General features: G+C 42.4%; 2 protein-coding genes across 4 annotated transcripts; one reads left to right on the forward strand and one right to left on the reverse strand.

The window, feature by feature from the left end:
* The first annotated feature begins 3,336 nt into the window (after positions 1–3,336).
* On the forward strand, positions 3,337–5,487 carry LOC307024965 (uncharacterized protein). Its single transcript, XM_079659497.1, has 2 exons — positions 3,337–4,241; positions 4,432–5,487. The coding sequence occupies exons 1-2, from the start codon at positions 3,423–3,425 to the stop codon at positions 4,756–4,758; spliced, it is 1,146 nt and encodes a 381-aa protein (XP_079515623.1). The 5' UTR covers positions 3,337–3,422; the 3' UTR covers positions 4,759–5,487.
* A 300-nt stretch (positions 5,488–5,787) lies between these two features.
* Positions 5,788–19,474, reverse strand: LOC307024963 (uncharacterized protein). Of its 3 annotated transcripts, XM_079659493.1 has the most exons (5): positions 10,823–19,474; positions 9,829–10,584; positions 9,054–9,266; positions 8,104–8,217; positions 5,788–7,681 (listed from the first exon to the last, which is right to left on the reverse strand). In XM_079659493.1, exons 1-5 carry the CDS (start codon positions 11,108–11,110, stop codon positions 6,620–6,622), a joined length of 2,433 nt encoding a protein of 810 aa, XP_079515619.1. In that variant the 5' UTR covers positions 11,111–19,474; the 3' UTR covers positions 5,788–6,619. The 3 variants fall into 3 exon arrangements, with proteins under 3 accessions (XP_079515619.1, XP_079515621.1, XP_079515620.1); XM_079659495.1 differs by lacking the exon at positions 9,829–10,584; XM_079659494.1 differs by having other exon boundaries at positions 9,829–19,474.
* Positions 19,475–20,825: the final 1,351 nt, after the last annotated feature.

Genomic DNA, 20,825 nt, shown 5'->3' on the forward strand with positions numbered 1-20,825 from the left:
CATCCCCGAAAAGTGTATTATGTTGTTACATCTCAGATGTTATGTTTCAGTTGTGCTCTGTCTATGTTCAGTGATGCAAACTTGTCACCTTTCGGTGAAATTCGCCATTTTGAATCCAAAATAAGTCGTTTGTGTGATTCATGTAGATCTGCAATACAAATATTTTGTATTGCAGATCTACATGGGTATGGGGGGGGGCTGGGACCCGGAGTAATCTGCGGCCGTGAGCTGTTATGTGCCATCATGACACGCATGGCCATCATGACACGCATGGTGTTCTTTTTTTATATATTATAATGAAGTACGAGCTGTGTGCTCGAGTCTTCCTGCCTGTCGGCTCTGCTCATGGATGTATAATAAGGCTCTGCTGCTCCGAGATGATGGTCTAGCTTCAGCAGCTACATTACCTACGGGTGCGTTCGTTAATATTAACTGTGCGTCCGGAGTCACTGTGGCACAGACTGGACCGCTGGTGAACAGCTGTTAGAACGGGCCGTTCAGGTGTTCAGAGCAGAGCTCCCTGTCGGAGCGGCAGAGCGTGATGTGAACTGAAAAGTTTTTCTGTGGCAATATTATTTAAGGAATCGTTGAGCTAGCTAGCTAGCATACATTGTCACTATCTGCTAACGTTAGCTTTAGCCTTCTATTTCTAATAGTTTTTTTCATAGGCTATAAACAGAGGTGGTATAAGTATATATATATTGTACTTGAGTAAAAGTAGAAGTACTCAGATCTTGTACTTGAGTAAAAATAGAAGTAGGCCTACTCAGGTCTTGTACTTGAGTAAAAGTAGAAGTACTCAGATCTTGTACTTGAGTAAAAGTAGAAGCACACAGATCTTGTACTAGAGTAAAAGTAGAAGTACTGTAGTGGCAATTTCTTATGTTACTTTATATGGTAAAGCCAAATGATTATATTATGCTTAGAAATTGTATTGGAGCAACTCGACCTGTTGTACCACAAGGGAGCATCCCGCCAAGGTCGTACCTGAAGAATGCGGCCCTCCCTAAGGGAGGATTGTAAGATAACAGTTTTCTGTTGAAGTCTTATCTTTATTACTTCCTGCACAGCATCAGTCCTCTATAAAACACACACACACATTATACCCTGTGTGCACTCCTGCAGACTACTCTACACTCTGTGAGACATGTACCTTCGAGGCGCCTCGAATAAAGATCTTAAAAGACAACGCTGCCTGCTTTCACCAGTTTATTATTGATTACTCTCATTGTACATCTTTACAGTATTGACGAGTTTAAAATATCCACGACAAATTGGTGTCAGAAGAGTGGGATCTCTGAAAGCTCCATCGGGGAAACCTACGGACGCTGGTGGTCGCTCCGGGATCCTCGGATTCTCCTCTAACTCGACAGAAAACGTACGGGACGAGAGGACCAGCGCCGGGGTGAAACCGATTGACTTCACAAGATCCAATGAACTCAAAAGGCCTTCAATGCTCGGTGAGATGTACAATTTCTAATTGTTTAAAAATAAAATATAATTAACCTCCATGACATTTATTAAGCGGGTTGCTCAAAAGTAGGATATTTGGTATATCCTTAGGATATTTGGTATATCCGTCGTAAAAGGTTTTACGATCAATTTTTGTGTGATTTGTACTGAGGAACAAATATCACATCACCGACGGGTGAAAAATAGTGTTTTGGTAACACGGGGTGTTTTGGTAACACTTAAAGACTTTCTCCATGGGGACAAAGCAAAGTAAGGGGGCAGAGCCTCCTGAGGGCCCAATTGTAGATGTCATGCGAGCAAAATATGGTGAAAGCAGTCTGTCTAAATTAAATATATGGACGGAAATGTTCGGATTTCCAAAGGGAGGATCTTTGAGTAAACTAAAAATCAAAGACCTAAAGGACAAATTACAAGAGTGTGAAGATGGAATGAGAAAGAAGAGTACAATTAAAGTAAAAGAGTTAGAAAAGATAGAAAGTCACAGAAAGTGGTTAAAATACTGGGAGGGTGAAGCAGAATGCCGTGAAAGGAGGCAGTTGGCCTCGGCAATAAAGAAAATAAAGGTGGATGATGAAAGTGAAGGAAAAAGGGAAAATAAATGTTGTCCGAAATCACACAATCCATTCCACCAAACATCCACTTCTCTGTATCCGTCTCTTACAGGTACGACTACGAGGGACCCTCTCCTCGACCACGGATTTCTGTTCCACCCTCAGGTCCACCCACCTCCCCCGGCGTATCGAGACCCAAACCATCTGGACGCCGTTGTCATGGGTGGGGATCCAGCAGAGGCAGAAAAACGACAAACGCCGCGACCGAAAAGACAAGGCCCAACTGACCATGGAGGAGGCAACTACACTGGCAATAATGGTGCTTGTTTCAACTGCGGTGAAATGGGTCACTTTATCGCTGAATGTCCGAAGAACACCCAAAAGATAGACACCCAATCTGCTCAAAACAATGACAATTCTTCAAACTGACATCGTCCGCGGGAGGAGGTGGAGGAAGAGGAAGGAATTCGGTCGAGTGAGACGGGACCTCTGCCTGCAGCATCAAAACAGGGAAGTGCCACACACACACACATAGTGCAAGCTATTGATAGATTAGAAAAAGTAGAAAACATGCCGGTGGTTAAAGAGGGTACATATTTGAAATATGACACTGAAACAGCATTTAAGACATTTCCCACACTAACTCTGGCTATCATGGGTGTCGATGTTACATTTTTGGTTGATTCTGGGGCTACAAATTCTGTAGTAAAACTGGCAGATTTGCCAAATTGTCAATTTAGTGGTAGATTTATCCACTCAATAGGAGCTGCTGGTGTGACTGTAAAGGAGAAGTTTTCTGTACCAATTCAGTGTAGAGATAACGGTGATGCTAGCCATCCATTTCCCACATCAGTAAAACACAGTTTTCTTCTGTCATCTGTCTGCCCTATACATTTATTGGGCAGAGATCTGATCCTCCGGTTTGGCCTTGATCTCATTTCTACAAATGAGGGTCTAAAGGTCAGACGACCATCTCCTATGATGGTCCAAAAGCTCGCATTTGACGAAGAATTGTTGTATGTGTATCAATGGCTGGCAACATTTCCTGATTCTCAGAAACTGTTGCGTTTGGCCCGTCAGCGTGTCTCCTCACTGGCTGTGTTTATGGAAGCTCCTCATTTGCATTGTACGGAGCCCCCAAGGGGACATGGAGAAGAACAAAAAAAAAAAAATGTTTTGCGAGATATCGCAAAACCTTTGCGAGATCTCGCAAATGTTTTGCGAGATCTCGCAATACTTTTGCGAGATCTCGCAAATGTTTTGCGAGATCTCGCAAATGTTTTGCGAGATCTCGCAATACTTTTGCGAGATCTCGCAATACTTTTGCGAGATCTCGCAAAGGTTTTCATTTCGCTCAATGTACTTCCGGGTCAGTTCAGCGACACAGAAACCACAACAATGGAGCAGTTAATCGATTTTTACTTTGAGCTTGGCTTAAAATATAAAGACATAACATCAGTGCTTGGCAATAGGCACAGGTTTATCATAAGTGAAAGACACCTCAAGAGGAAACTCCGAGCGAGGGGACATGCACGTCGACATGTATACTCTGAGCTTGCGGTCCTGGTGGATTTCATTCGCAACCAGTTGCAGTACTCTGGGCAGCTTCATGGGTACCGCTGGATGTATGCAAAATGCAGAGTGCATGGACTGCGTGTGAGGAAGGAGGATGTGCGCTTGGTACTGAAGGAGCTGGATCCCAGAGGAGTGGCATTAAGGCAAGCAGGACGACTCAGACGAAGGCGTTACTTCTCCAAAGGGCCAAACTTCATCTGGCACCTGGATTCGTATGATAAACTGAAGCCATATGGCATTTGTATAAATGGATGTATCGATGGGTATTCAAGAAAAATTATCTGGCTTAATGCCTACACAACAAGTAGTGACCCAAAGTTGATTGGGGGATATTACATGGAAGCAGTGCAGCGTTTAGGGGGCTGCCCTAGACTGGTGAGGGGCGATCTTGGAACAGAAAATGGCTATGTTCGAGGCATTCAGCGTTTCCTCGTACCTACTAGCCCAGACGGCACCCATGAAAGCTACTTGGAGGGAGCCAGCACCGCCAATCAACGAATCGAGTATTGGTGGGGTTTTCTTCGCAGAGAGTGCGCGGAGTTTTGGATGTGCTTATTTGGAGACCTCAGAGACAACGGGCATTTTGATGGTGGATTTCTGGACAAAAGCCTCCTTCAATTTTGTTGCATGGGACTCATCCAGGTGAGTTAATACATTGTGTGTATGTGCTGTGCGTGTGAGTTAGAGGAGAGAAAAAGAAAGAGAGGAGAGAGTGAAGGACACAGACAGAGGGCGGGGTTGGTGGTTATGTGTGAATGCCATAATGTTGTTCTCTATTTAAGTTGATGCGTATGTACAGTTCTTACTAAATGTATTACATTCTTTTTAACAGGATGAGTTGGATGACACTGCACAGGTTTGGAACGCGCACACCATCAGGCCGTCGAGAAACCTGAACGTCCCCAGCGGTCGGCCAAATGTGATGTATGCTGTGCCTGACCTTTACCGGACAAGAGACTACCTTTCCCCTGTTGAAGATGAACACGTTCAACTGTGCAAAAATGAATGTGTCTTTCGGCTGGCCATACCATGTGATCCAGATGTGTACGAACTATGCCACATCTTTATGGGCGAGTCCCATCTGACTCCACCAACAGACCCATATCAGGCTGTGAACTTGTATATGCACCTAAGAGAGGCCATCAGTGCATCTCTCTAAATCATATACCGTGACATTGCAACTCACCGTCACCGCACTGCTTGTTTGTTTCTGGGAGTATATAGCTCTTATGCCTGTAGTTTCTTTCACAAAGTAGTAATGCTACTCACTGCATTTGCTTGATGAACTTAGGTCATGTGTGTGCATAGCTCATATAATTAATTTGAAATCCTATCTTTAAGTTGACTAAGAATTTAGAATATGTCAGTAAAGTCTAAGCTGTTGAATATTTTAGATTCTGTAGACACCAGTCCTGTTAAGGTGTTATGAACTGTAAGATGACTAAAATACTGCCTTGTCAACATCACTCCCCCCTTTTATATACATGTGATGGCATGACCCTGTCCTCACTGTGCAGCTCCTTCAGTGACAGGCTGCTGCACCCCCGCTGTCTCAGAGAGAGGGAGCAGCGGTCAGACTATATAACCAGTACAGCCCCTAGTAGACCCCCCCCCCACACACACACAATAACAGACTATAACACCCCCTGTTGTTAAATACCAACCATGTGCAATATATATATGCTGTTAATAACTGTGCAATATATACCTATAAACTTTTACAGGATGTGTATTTTGTAAATTGTCTAACTTTGTTTAAATTATAATTTGTTTATCTTTAATACTTTTTTATGCATGCTTCTTAGGTAACATTAAGCTGTCTTTGGCTCTTTTCTGCTGTAACAATGTAAATGTCCCCTCTGTTGGACTAATAAAGGTATTCATTGGGTGAGGCGTGTGGCGCAGTGGATATAGCCTTGTTATGGGGATCAGATGGTCAGAGGTTCAAACCCCACTGCATGTCGTTGTGTCTAGGCAAGACACTTCACCCCAAATTGCTCCTTGTCCACAGTATTGAGTATGTAAGTCGCTTTGGATAAAAGCGTCTAACCAGTAACATGTAATGTATTCTGATTCTGATGTGTTTTCGAACTGTGAAACAAAAATAGTGTGTGTGAAAATGTATAGGACTTTAGTAATGCTAGAACCAAGTAGTACGAACATCAAGTTACATGTAATTAACAGAAAACACAGTGATGCCTGTGTTGACAGGCACTTTAATGTCAGAAAGGGGTAGAAAATAACAGCACAAGCTGATCTTTTAACAGTGTGGAAATATTAATAATAATTTTGTATTTTTATCTAGTGTGAAATCCTGGCTTGCAACCCTGATTCAATTTAAAATGTGCCTAATCAGTTTGGTTTGTCAATTTATTAAGACCAATTGAGAAATAAAAAAATAAAACATTGCACATTATGTATACGTCACTTCATATGCACATCTACATACACACGATTTCTGTTTCTAAAGAAAATAGCATTGAGTTATAATTCGGTGCCATGTTAAGATGGCAGTAAATGAAAGTGATATGTTGGTAATATTATTTATACATTCTGAGGGCTTGTAATTAGAGGGTAGTCTTTTCAGGCCACATTTCACACTTTCAACATCACCTTTTTGTAAACAGGATCTAACAACTATTTCCACATTAAATTTCAAACATTTTTTTTCTGAGAGTTATCAAAAAGGACTGACTCTTTAACACCATAACATCAACAATTAACAATTCGACCAGTGACGGACAACACCGTTTAGCTTTCTTAGCTGCAAAAAAAACACACTTAATCTCAGCCTCTAAACTGGGTTACGATCAAACTGACAAAAATGAAAACTGCAGTCATTCTCAAAGCATATTAAAAAAAAAGTAATATCCTTGTTAAAGCAGAAAATAGAATTGCAGACTGCTCATTACACGGTTCAGTGCATCAGTTGTTTCAATGAAAAAAAAAACACAAAAATATCAAATCAAAATAATATTCCAAACTGTTACTATCAGGCCTGATAATGACTGCTCTCAAGTTCAAAGGATATCCATTTCAAAGTAGTTGCTGGACAGGATATTGTCAAACTCCGTGCGAAATTCAGGGAAAGAGCTGTAGGTACACGGTATTTCAAGGATAGCTCCACAGGTATGAGCAACAGGCCTTCTGCTGAGCCCAGTTTCAGCATTAAAGCACACCCCAATTCTGTCAACACATATGACAGAAGAACCAGTGCAGAAACGCAGGATTTTTTCAGCTTTGGCTTGGTCAGCATTTTTCACATATCGTTGGAGGTGGTTGAAAGTGGTCTGTTCTCTCTGAGACAGCACCACGTTGGTTGTTTCAAACAGTTGGGACACTCTTCTGCCTGTGGCTTTCTTCTTCTCATACAGAGACAACACACTGTCCTTGTCAGGCAGTTTCAGCTGTACAAGTGACATGGGTGTCAAGAAGCAATCGACGATATACTTTGGCTCTTGGAGAATGGCTTTATGAGCCATTGTTTCGATGGCAGGCTCCATGTTGTTCTTTGCCGGTAGGAAATGGGAACCCATCCTTGTGAAAAGGTCGAGCAAGTCCTCTTCATCACTCTCCTCCATTGTGCCCTGGAGAGCCTTCTCCACAGCTGATCTCTCAACAGGAGAGAGGTAGTTGAGAAACGATGTCATCAGGATGTCTACATCAACGGAGTCGACTCCATGAATGCAGGCTAAAATGAAAGCCTTTGATAGCCTCACTGGCATGACACCATGGTCCAGTAATCCTTTCACCCAGATCCGTCCAACTGCTTGCCATTCAGCCTCACAGAAATCTGGCCTCAGCCTTGGAACTCGCTCTGCTTCCCCTTCACACGTTTCAAGAAATTGCTCCCAGAATGCAGTGTAAACCTCCCTTGACACTCCATTATCATCAATAGCATTTTCATTTACAAAGTCCATCTTTAGAGTCAAATGTATTATGCTACTGTCCATAAATACAGCCAAAAGATCTTCAACAACCTTTGTCCTGTGAATTGATGCACGTCGCGTGCTCTCTGGATTTCCTGAGCCTTCAGCTGAGGTTGATGGGGATAGTTGGCTGCTCGAATTTAAAAGCAAATCCTGTAGTAGAAGAACGAATCATACAAACACACACAAAAAGATTGGTCAATGAATGAAGCAGAGGCCAAAATGTCCTAATTGTTTAAATGTTGAGTATGAATCAAGGTCCATATAATATTGGATTCTATGTTTTTCCAATAATGCAACTCAAAAGCTATTTTTTACAAGACCTTCTTTCCAACTCCACCACACCTCCAGTTTATAACACAGACTTTCTATTTGTTGTCTCCAATTCAAAGCCGAGGTAACACTGAAAACTTCAGTATAAAAATCATCAAAGTTACTTTTTTTATACCTGACCGAGCTCCTCCAGAGCTCTCAGGACAGTATACAAATGTTTTACAGGCCACAGTTATGTGAAATCTTACAAGACCGGTAGTTTAAAGGATGTGTTCAGGGTTTCTTGCAGTGATGCATCTTACCTGTGCTGTTTGCACTGTATCCTCATGTATGGACACATGTGCCGAAGGCAGGCCAAAATCAGAGGACAAGGGGAGTAGTAAATCCTGCATTGGTACTCCATTCATCTCCGCACTCTGAAGGATGAATTAAGTATGTTATTAATTGACAGCAGACACTTTGAAGTCTTAGACGTTGTTGCAGACCGTAATTTACAAAAGTATTTCCGTAATAGTCTTCAACATCATCTTCTATTTAAAACCAGAAATACTTGTACGTGTTTATAAAAACTACTGCACAATCACAAGTCAAAAGGACTCTGTTGCTTTCCACTTCTACTGCAGCTTGCTAAATAACACCATTTATTTTAATACAAGTTGTACATGACTTTGCTATACCACTATACACAACAAATGGTAGTTTGATATAGAAATTATCGCAAAAAAAGGAGAATTGTGAAGTTGTGCATGCCACCATGAGTTATGAGCTTATGAGCAAAATTAAAATCTTTGTGGAATTCCACAGGTTTTCATCAGGTCTTGTTTGGTTTGTTGAAATGTGAAAGGTTCTAAAGCAGCATAAACTATTAAATGTTAATCAATATGCTGTGGCAAAATGAAGCTCTAAATATACAGGGGGTGAGCTAACATTTCAGTAAGTACAGTAAGCGTTTCACAGCACTGTAGGTTATTTCATTCGTGTGTCCAAAGAATAATCGGGGAACAGAATACATATGCCATAAAAATAAAATGACATGGTACATTTTTTTCAAAGTAGGAATGCACATTTGACTTTTTCTATAAATTGAATCGAATTTACTGACTATTGAAATCCAACAAAAAACTACAGTATGTAATTGATTGAATTGAAGTAGCAATACATTTCTCAATCTTTTCTGTGTTTACTGGTTTGGTTTTAATACATATATTTGCATTTCTACCCCCTTACCCAAACACTTTCCTGATCACATTACCTGAGTGACATCCTCATGTGTGACGTCATTCCATTTTATCACAACTATCTCATCACCACCTGCTCCCCAAAGATCATCTTCCGGATCCCATACAAGTGTATCTGCCTCGTCTGTTGGGGTTGAATGGGAGCGATGTGATTGCCTTGGACCTTCTGCTGTCACAGTGTCAGAGGTTGATCTTTGTTTTTTGGATCTTGGTTGTATCTGGAAATGCTACAAAAAAACAACTTTTGTTGTCAGCAGTAATTTGTAATAATGGCAGGGAGAAAAACATGTTTCACAATTAATATCAAATGGTGTGCAAAAAAATACATATGACTACACATTAGCCTATTAAGCATAAAGGTACTGTGCAATAACTTTTAGATATTCTTCAATCTTCCCTCAGAGTCTCTAAGATAAGTGATATGTTTCAAAGCATTACAAATAAAAGTATGAAATAGCAAAAAAATATGCAACAAAAAGAAATGTATGCATCTGACCACACATGTCAACAACAAAGTCCTGGAAAAATTGAAACATACAGAGGTGAAAGTATGTTGGTAACGCCTTGGACAAAAGCGTGTGCTAAATAGCCCTACCATAACTATAGCTATGTAGAAAGTTGCTGACTAACTGTGGTGACTGATGGCACACAATGGAACCTTTCTGTTTTATGAAATCCATGTACATCATTTCTTTATTTAGTTATTACCTGAAGTTTAATCTTCAAGCACTATCTCTTTCCATCTGTCCCTGTCATTAAAGTGACTTTATATTTCCTACTGCCACAAACCTGATCGCTATTGTCGCTGTCAGATGAATATCCATGTTCTGGCAGATCTGTAATCAATTCATCTGCATCAACAGATCCATGTGAGTCTGCTCCCTCAGTGATGGCAACAGATGAATCTGCAGATAAGGAATCTTCTCTAACTGTTTCTACCTCAGATGGGGATTGATCTTTTGGGTGGGCTTCTTCTTTTGTGGATATGTAAAATCTAAGCAGCTTCAGTTTAGTTTGTTCATAAAGTCTGCCAACAGTGTCATCTGAAGGGATCTGGTTTCTTTTAAAATCACAGACATCAAAGGTGAAGTCTTCAACTCGCCCTTTTGTTGAGTGGCCATTTGGGAAGAATAGCTTCTTTCCCATTTCCAAAAGCTGAGCAACAGTTGTTGTTTTTTCCACCGATGCATGTCTTGTTCCCCCGCCATTGCAGGTCCTCACTTGTTGGTATTCCTTATTGTGAAAATGAAGCCATCCAATTTCAATCTTCCTGGTAGTCTTTTCTGCTGCGTTATTTCTTCGTCTTGACATCCCTTCACCTTCTTTTTGAAACACACCTGATGCACCACACAATGCTCCTTTTGTTTTTGATTTACTTTTCCGTGCTCCTATTTTATCTCTTAATGTCTGTAGAAGAGTTTCTTTATCTGTGCTGCTGCGCTTTGTTTGTTGACAGAAGGAGAGGACAGCTACTCGGTCACCATATGAAGTGATATACTTTGCCATTTGTTCATCATTCATGATGGTTAGCACTGCCTTGTCAACCTGCAAAAATAAAATAACTAATACATTACCAACAACCACTAGCTTGCTACCTAGCACCCTAACACTTAACTTGTAAACAAACGGCGCTTATCAAATTCAGAATTCAGCATTAAACGTTTTACAGAAGGATTTTTTAACTGCCATGCTACCTCCATATTACTTATAAAGTGTTTGACTTTTCCAGGCTCTGTGCTGTTACGGTAACTTATTCCGTGAATTGAATGAATGTTCTACGCACCTTGTCACTTTGCATTTTCATGATGTCCTCTTGTGGGACCTCTCTCGAGCGAAGAAAGCTTTCCAAATCCTCCTCCATGACTCTTTCATCTGTTACAAGCTGCCCCAGAGTACTGTAGGTTGCCAAACTGAACCGGCCGGAAGTACATTGCGCTAAACGAACATTTTTGCGGGATAAAGTATTGCGAGATCTCGCAAAAGTATTGCGAGATCTCGCAAAGGGGTTTTGCGAGATCTCGCAAAACATTTGCGAGATATCGCAAAGGTTTTGCGATATCTCGCAAAACATTTTTATTTATTTTTTCTTCCCCATGTCCCCTTGGGGGCTCCGTAGCATTGCACTGCTAGTGTTTCTGATGATAAATGCAAATACTATGATGAACAGTTTCTGTTGGAATGTGTGAATGATGAAATCATGCTTAAAACGATGTATTGGAGCTCGCTGCGCAGCGCTATTTCTGTCACACTCACACCCGCACAACACCAGCTGTATCAAATCCCAGGGGCGGTCCCACACATTTCACTAGCAAGGGGCCCCACTGATAAATGGAGGGATTTGGGTCCATTCGTTAAAGATTGGGAGTCTATTACTGATTGGACAGCCACACACACACCTCAGATCATTTAATATATGTCACATGCAGTGGCGGTTCTACGGGGTGGCACGGGGTGGCACCTGCCACCTCAGAAAAATGCCTTGCCACCCCAGCTGCCACCCCATTTGGCAGCTTTGTTTTGAAAGAAAAGTTGTGGCTCATCGGACATTTATGAGAGAAAATCTCTAATGTCCGAGTGCAAGTGAATGCAGCACAAGACGCGAGCTTTGTAACTCCTCCCCCCCCTGGCGCGAGCTTGGAAATATGATTGGCGGCGATTTCATTTGAACAGGAGGACAGCGCAAAACGAGAAGCATTTCGGATACAAGTCGACAGAAGGAATGAGGTATTTGCGGTCAGGGTATGGCTGGGGTAGGCTACAGCCATACTAATAAATGGCTTAGCCCCACCATGAAAAATGATGTTAAAGTAAGCAAAATAAAGTCTGCCAACTCGCGCGGAGTAAATTGCACAGACAGCAGTTAGTAAGATTGATTTCAGTAGCCACTTGTCTGGAAATACCGAAGATTAGAAACGGTTTTGAAAACTTTTGTCACGTAGTGATCGTCTTCTTAATAGAACATCTTTGATAATGTATTCTGGCCAATCAGAATCACGATAACGGCGTGGTGTTGTTGCAGGAAGTCCCGACGGAGAATACTTTTGCTGTAGTACATCTCGATATACATCGGTACAACTATAAGACCCTACGGTTTGATGATTGATAGGTGTGTGGACTGTCTTTCATTTTGACACACAGAACAATGGGGGCTATCCACCCTTATCCACAATGTAAAGTAATTCACACAGCCTCTTCCCTCTCCTCTCTGTGAGGAGCAGCAGGTTCAGCTTTCAGAATAAAGTAACAAAAAACTCAAATGACATTCATTTTATTAAATACCTCGTGTAGTAATATATATTTCTTTATTTTTCTTCTTAAGATTGCACCAGAATGTGTATTTGATGTTAGTATTTTAAAAAATCTCCTGGGGGAGAATCCCCCCAGACCCCCCTGCAGGGGTTGGGTTTTCAACTCTTTGACCTGTGGGGAAATTGCAGGATTGGCTCCAGATCGCCCTTTTTATTTACTACAAGACAAATGTTCCTTTTTATTTCATACAGTTCAATTTGGATTGAGACAGGGAAATAATATAAACCTCACCCGTGGCGTTTCACTGTCAAGGGGAGCGTGTATGTTATTACATTGCAAATACTGACTTGAGCCCCACCACTGTATGGGTTAGCCCTACCATAGATTACCCAACACAAATACTCTGGCGCCGCAACTGTTTGCGGTCTACTATGACAAAGAAGAGCCTGTCAAGTTTGACTGTACTCAGCATTGAATCAAAACGCACCATAGCTTTAAATTTGTGTGGCGTTTTGCTGATCAAGATGGTAATCGCCACATTCAGCTGTTATAGGCATGCCAACTTGATGCTCTGCTCACGGATGAGTCGATGAGAATAATAAACTGTTAAGATGATGACCTTACATGTGTAAATATATGTTTCGTCTTTGTGGGGGTCTGCCCCCAAAAAACAGTTTCAAGTCCTGAGAAAGTCAAATAAGACGGTGTGTAAAACTTCACTGCCCAGCCCAAAAAAAGTAACCACTTTGATTTAACTAGGCCAGTAGGTACGGGCATTCCACTGGATAATAACTGCAGCGATGTATGTTTTAGCTGAATACACAGTTTTTTTTAACCCTAACTGATGCAGTTAGTCATTTCTTTAATGTTTGTTCTTTCTGATGTAAAGTCAAGGTTGTAACTGTTTGCAATGAAGTTGTGGGGCGCTGAACTGTTCCTTAGATTCTTTTGAATTATGATAGTAATTACTGGTCTTTCAAATTTGAAGGAGGGTGAGCAAGCATCTTGAGGAACGTTCATCATTAACAACAAATATAGTTTATTTAATAATAACACTGAAGATGTGAATCATAACAGTGATTGACAGCTGATAGGAATAATATGGTTGTTAATATTATCATATTCATACAGACACACATTGATGAGACAGTTAATTAATGTATTTATTGCAGCAGTCTGCATATTTGGTACCCCTGCTGGTCTAAGAGTTAAACCAACTCATTCAGTTAAAATTCATTACATTACGTGTGCCACCTTATATATTGATATTTAAGGCTTTACTGATGTGCCACAATAATCTCACCTAATATAATTGAGTTAAAATATCAATATTTTGGCTTTCCAAGTTAACATTGATTGATATGACTGCGATTAAATCAGAATATACTTCTGCCAGTGGATGCCACCCCTCAAATTCTCCTGCCACCCTCTGGCCACCCCATGAATATTTGTCTAGATCCGCCCCTGGTCACATGATGTGTTTAAGTACGATGTCAACTGTAATGTACACGCGCTGCGTACTCTGGCTCTGATTGGGGATGATTCTGTTAACCCTGTGCCAGGCCCAGGGGAGCCTGTGTTTTCAGGTTACTCTCATATTTCTGAGCTTCCTGCCGCGCTAAAAGATGTGCCTCCGACACTCTGAGCAGCTCACAAATATGATGTTGGTCTAATCCGTTCTGCCGAACCTATTGTTATCACCCCAAAGTCTACCTACCGCCCAAACCAACCCCAGTACCCGTTAAAGCGTGAAGCTGTTGATGGCATCCGGACAGTTTTTACCTCTCTGCTTAAACAAGGGGTCATTGTTCCATGTAATGATTCTCCGGTACGCACTCCAGTGTTTCCTGTTAAAAAGATCCGGGACAAACCTCCTGACGAATGGAGATTTGTGCAGGATTTACGAGCTATAAATGAAGCCGTACATGCACGTGCGCCGCTCGTTCCAAATCCTTATCTCATTCTCTCTCAGGTTCCAGCCTCTGCAGCCTTTTTCACTGTTGTAGACCTCTCAAATGCATTTTTCAGTGTCCCTGTACACAAAGACAGTCAATTTTGGTTCGCATTTGAATATGAGGGTAAGCCATACACATTCACACGTTTGTGTCAAGGCTACTGCAAATCTCCCACTGTGTACAACCAAGCATTGTGTACAAGTTTGGCCTCTCTACAAGTTTCCAAAGGCACCGCTCTCATACAATATGTTGATGACCTCATGATTTGCGCACCCACAGCAGAACAGTGTGAAGCTGATACCATCTCCTTGTTACAACACCTCGCAGCTGAGGGCCACAAGGCCAGTTTGTCTAAACTTCAGTATGTGCAAAAGACAGTTACATTTCTGGGTCACATCATTTCGGGAGAGGGAAAAACACTTTCAGATAAGCGTATTGCATCATTGGCTGCTCTGCCAAAACCTGTCACTAAGCGACAGATGATGTCATTTTTGGGTATGTGTTCATACTGCAGGTCATTCATTCCTAACTATTCTCCGCTCAAACAGCCACTCCGTACAATCACGCATGTCACCGGTTTGAAACCTGCGGATCGCCTTATATGGACGCCGGAAGCCGACAAAGCCTTCATTAACATGAAGCTGGCTCTCCAATCCCCGCCGACGCTAGGTCTGCCTGATCCTACCAAGCCTTTTACACAGGCAGTAGATGAACGCGATGGGTGTATGACCTCAGTTCTCCTTCAAGATCATGGGGGAAAACAGAGGCCTGTTGCCTATTTTTCCTCCAAGCTGGACACTGTAGCTGCTGGCCTGCCTAAATGTCTTCGTGCAGTTGCTGCAGCTGAAAAAGCTCTCAACTCCTCACGTGACATTGTAGGTTATGCACCTTTAACACTGTTGGTTCCACATGCTGTTTCTCTCATCCTCTGTGAACAGAGAACATCACACCTCTCTGCTGCATGTTATCTTAGGTATCACACATGCCTGTTAGACATGCCTAATGTTGAAGTCAAACGCTGTACCACTCTGAACCCAGCATCTCTTATGCCTCTCCCAGAAGACGGTGACGAACACGACTGTGTTGCCGAGCTTCTTATTGTATGTACTCCCAGACCTGACTTAAAAGATGTACCCTTGACCAACCTTGACCTTGTTTTGTATGTTGATGGGTCCGCCTCTCGCGACCCTGTGGGCACTAATCGGGTGGGTTTCTCTGTTGTTTCAGATTCTGCTGTCCTCTGTTCCGGACCGCTCCCATGCCACCTCTCAGCACAAGCAACAGAGCTCGTAGCACTCACTGAGGCCTGCACTTTGGCAAAAGGCAAATCTGTAACTATCTACACTGACTCACGTTATGCCTTCGGGGTAGTACACGATTTTGGGGCTATCTGGAAGTGTAGATAATTCCTGAAATCTGACGGTAAGCCAGTGCTTAACCATGTCCTAGTTGCAGGCTTATTGGACGCCATTCTGCTCCCGTCTGAGGTTGCAGTATGTAAATGTGCTGCACACACCAGCAACACCGACCCCGTTTCATTAGGAAATGCTGCTGCTGACTCATCTGTAAAGGCAGCCGCCCTGATTCCTCTCGCACCACACGCACACTCGTTTGTTAACATCCCTGTTTCCTCCATCACTGACAATATGTCGTCACTAACTGCCATGCAGCAGTTAGCTCCACCAACAGAAAAAGCACAGTGGAAAACTGCTGGTGCTACCTTTGACCCCACCTCCAGCATCTGGGTTGGTCCAAATTCCAATCCATGTCTCCCGAGGCATTTTTTCTCACATTTTGCCAAATTGACACATGGGTTGGATCATGTGTCAAAAGGGGGGATGTTAGAGGCTATCAATCAACATTGGTTCACAAGGGGATTCACAGTAACAGCTCAAAAGCATTGTGAAGCATGCTTAATTTGCATTACGCAAAATTCTGGTAGACCGGTAAAGGTTACAGGAACAGGTGCACACCCATCCCCAACTAGACCATTTGAGCACCTAATGCTGGATTTCATCGAACTTAGTCCATCCGAGGGTAAGAAACACTGTCTTGTAATGGTTGACATGTGGTCCAAATGGGTTGAAGCATTTCCGGTAAACGCACAGACAGCAAATGCTGTGGCTAAAGCTTTACTAAGGGAAATTATTCCTAGATGGGGGATACCAAGCAAGATCTCTTGCGACAATGGTTCATATTTTGCTAATGAGGCCATTGCACAGATAGGAGAATACCTTGGCATGGACATCAGAAAGCATTGTGCTTACCATCCACAGAGTGGTGGTGCGGTGGAAAGAGAGAACGGTACAATCAAAAACAAGCTAGCAAAATGCTGCGCATACACAGGTTTATCCTGGACACAAGCCCTGCCCATTGTGCTGATGTACATGAGGATGCGGAAACGAACACGGAGTCAACTCAGCCTGTTTGAGATCCTTTTTGCAGCTCCTCCACAGATTGGGATCAAGGCTCCAGGATGTCCTCTCCCCTCCACAACTTTGTGTGAGGATGCTATGTTATCATATTGTGTTAACCTGTCATCCAATTTAGCAGATATCAGACGCCAGGTAGCGGCAGCTCTACCTACCCCTGCTACTGGTCCACTCCACCGTATCCAACCAGGCGACTTCGTGCTGGTCAAGGACTTCCGGAGAAAGAGCTGGAGATCCAGCCGTTGGCAAGGTCCCTACCAGGTGCTTCTCGTCACCCAGACAGCGGTCAAGGTCGCCGAGAGAGCCACGTGGGTCCACGCCAGCCACTGCAAAGCTGTCATCTCCGCCCCAGTCTAGCCGGTCCAGTAGAAACAGATGACGACAAGTGACGTGCAAAGTCACCACCATTACCACACATGCAGCACATACACCCTAGTACCACACACAAGACTCATGGGCGACGGCCAGCTGTGCTTTTTCATATGCCTCTGGTTCCTCGTCTGTGCCGTCATGGTGTGGGGTTTAATTGACATGGTCATGAAGGCACGGGCTCAGTCAGACTAGAGACACATCCATGAAGCAGACGACGACACCAACATAAACTGTTCGCCTGATCGCTGGCGAGTGATTGAAGATGGAGCCCCTCGGACAAGAATTGGCTAACGCCCACCTGGAAAGACGACAACGCAACCGTGAGCAATGCAGAAACTGTTGGAGGGTCTGGACACTAGTAGAGTGGATCCTTTGCATATTCCTTATGGGTTTTGTGTTTGCCATAATCCTATACTTCATGTATCCATGGTTAGTACACAACCCTGTAATCAAAGTCAAAGTAGCAAAAAGGTATGTTGGGAAATCCGGGAGAACCGTATGGTCAAAGGGGCTTATCAAAGCAGGGATTGGTAACATTACTCTGGGAGAAGGGGAAGATAGCACATTGCAGTTAGACCCGTGTAACTACTTCCCTTGCCCCAACCCTAGGAAGCTGGGGCAGGCAGACGGCTACATCTGCTATGTAATAGATGGCAGTTACACTAGCACCATGTGAGCACATGGCGAACGCCACACTGCGCAATAAACTCCACCGAGATGATGACTAACTCCTTCGAATTGTACGACCCGGTGGCATGCGTTCACCCCAGCCGTCTAGAAAACCTTACCCATAGTCTCTGCATTAGTAAAAGGAAAAACCGCATAGGCTTACACCTTGGCACAACCACGGGTTGCACTCGTATCATAAAAAACACATGCAGCGCTGAAAAATTCAATCTCACAGACTGTCTAGTAAAAGGATTTCCTGATAGAATCAATTCGTCCCAAGCATTCCCTAATGTCACGCATACCTCTCTTCTCCTAGCATGGCCTACCGATGCTGGGGCAGGGGCTCCGCAAGACTATGTGTGGCTGTGCGGAAACAAGTTGTATCAAGTCTTAGCACCCTTTTGGACGGGCACGTGCACCTTAGTGGATTTGACTCCAGCAATCACCGTTCTCGACTCATTGATGCATACCACACACCACTATCCAGAATTTAGACATCCCGACCACCATAGGGCTAAGAGGGCTTCAATGACATCTCAGGGCGAGAAGGGTTTCAGCGGGGCGTTCCCCTGGTGGGGCTCCGTGAATAACGCTCATAATATAGACAAAATACACACACGATTGGAAAACCTCACTTTCGCAGTTACTCAAGGTTTTCAGGCGCTGAATCCGTTTATGGTAGCAACTAGAAATATGCTAATGCAACATCAATTTGCTCTGGATATCCTGTTTGCCTCAAGGGGGGGCCTATGTCACGTTATTGGAGACTCTTGTTGCACATACATTCCAGACATATCAGAGAACATGACTCGCACCATACAACACCTTAACGCACTTCTGGCAGACATGAAGGCTGACGATGTGGACTACGACCCTGTAGGCTGGGACTGGTGGTCCTGGCTCACATCGGGAGGGTGGGAAGGTTGGCTGGCCAGAATAGTCACGCCACTCCTCACCATCTTAGCCTTGCTCCTCTGTTGTACATGCTGTGTAATTCCCCTCATGAAGAAATGTTTTTCTAGTATGATCTCCTCTGCATTCGTACAATAAACCGCTCTACCTCAAACCATTGACAATGTTACGACCAACCCAGATTCAGCCCCCACTGATTCCGACACTGAAGAGTCAGACACTGAACTGTAAAATTGTGTGTAAAATTGCTATTCCCTCTTTTCAGTATTCTTTTGCTTTCCACATACGGAGTCTGTCCTCCACAAAAACAGCAACTTTCCATGATATGTTTATGATGTGTTTACTTAAACCAGCGATGGAATGTATTCATTGATGTGTTATATCAGTCTATCCTGTCATTTGTTTTATTTTCTTGATTGATCACATATGATCAAAAGGGGGGGAATGTAGTGGCAATTTCTTATGTTACTTTATATGGTAAAGCCAAATGATTATATTATGCTTAGAAATTGTATTGGAGCAACTCGACCTGTTGTACCACAAGGGAGCATCCCGCCAAGGTCGTACCTGAAGAATGCGGCCCTCCCTAAGGGAGGATTGTAAGATAACAGTTTTCTGTCGAAGTCTTATCTTTATTACTTCCTGCACAGCATCAGTCCTCTATAAAACACACACACACATTATACCCTGTGTGCACTCCTGCAGACTACTCTATACTCTGTGAGACATGTACCTTCGAGGCGCCTCGAATAAAGATCTTAAAAGACAACGCTGCCTGCTTTCACCAGTTTATTATTGATTACTCTCATTGTACATCTTTACAGTATTGACGAGTTTAAAATATCCACGACAGTACTCAAATCTTGTACTTGAGTAAAAGTAGAAGCACACAGATCTTGTACTAGAGTAAAAGTAGAAGTACTCAAATCTTGTACTAGAGTAAAAGTAGAAGTACTCAGGTCTTGTACTTGAGTAAAAGTAGAAGTACTCAGGTCTTGTACTTGAGTAAAAGTAATAGGCCCAGAGTGTAGGAATACTCTGTTACAGTAAAAGTCCTGCATTCAAAATGTTCCTCAAGTAAAAGTAGAAAAGTATTATCATCAAAAAATAGTGAAAGTAGCGACAGTAAAAGTAGTCATTGTGCAGATTGGTCCATTTCAGAATAATAGATATGATATGTTTTATAATGATTGATCATGAAAGTGTTCTCAAAGCTGGTAAAGGTGCAGCTAGTTTGAATGACTTTGTATACTGCAGGGTAGCTTGAGGATTTACTCCAGGTGGAACTAAAGTCTGATTTAACACTTGATTATATTTCAGTTAATTAATCCAGATCTGTGAAGTAACTAAAGGTATTAAATACATGGAGTGGAGTCAAAGTACACAATGTACCTCTGAACTGTAGTGGAGTAGAAAAACAAAGTAGCAAAACATTGAAATACTTAAATAAAGTACAAGTATCTCAAAATTGTGCCCAAGTATAGTACTTGTTGAGTTTATGAACTTAGTTACTTTACACCATGTGGCTATAAAGATAAAAAGACTTAAGCCTTGCACAGAGGCACGAAAATACATTTTCAAAATGCTCAACAGTGCTGCCAAAATTATAAACTGACTGCTACACAATTTAAAATAAATGCTTTTATATATTTCTATTAGATGTGACTCTTTGGCGTTTCTGTTATTATTAACACTGCTGCTTTAGTATTTCTGACTGCTAAAATCCTCTGTCATTCCGTGAGGTGGGGGAGCCGGGGGCTCGGATCCTTGTCACCTTTTTCATACCTGATGAGTTTGCATCCCTGTATGTTAAAAAGCCTCAGTCACCTTAATTCATGTAATAAAAACATCTCAGGTCATTAACACTCAAAGCTAAATGTGCAATACCATGTTCAGCTATGTTACTATTTATAATGTTATTGTTGTTACATCAGAAGATGTACATATTGAAATGATTTCTTAACTTACAGTAGGCTATTTTTTACAATGTGTGTTGGAAGGATTTATTAAATTACAATGAATATTGTCATTGTTGAAGGCTTTTAGAGAAGGGTGATAAGCCTGAATTACATAACATTTTATACCTAAAAACATAAAAGCCACAATAAATAAATCACAATTATTCTAGTTATTTTTACCTCCCGTATTGCTTTCAACCCACCAGCTTTTATGGTGTTGTTACGTCACTAACTGTAAG

Source organism: Notothenia rossii, assembly GCF_949606895.1.
Source record: "Notothenia rossii genome assembly, chromosome: 11".
NCBI lineage: Eukaryota > Metazoa > Chordata > Actinopteri > Perciformes > Nototheniidae > Notothenia > Notothenia rossii.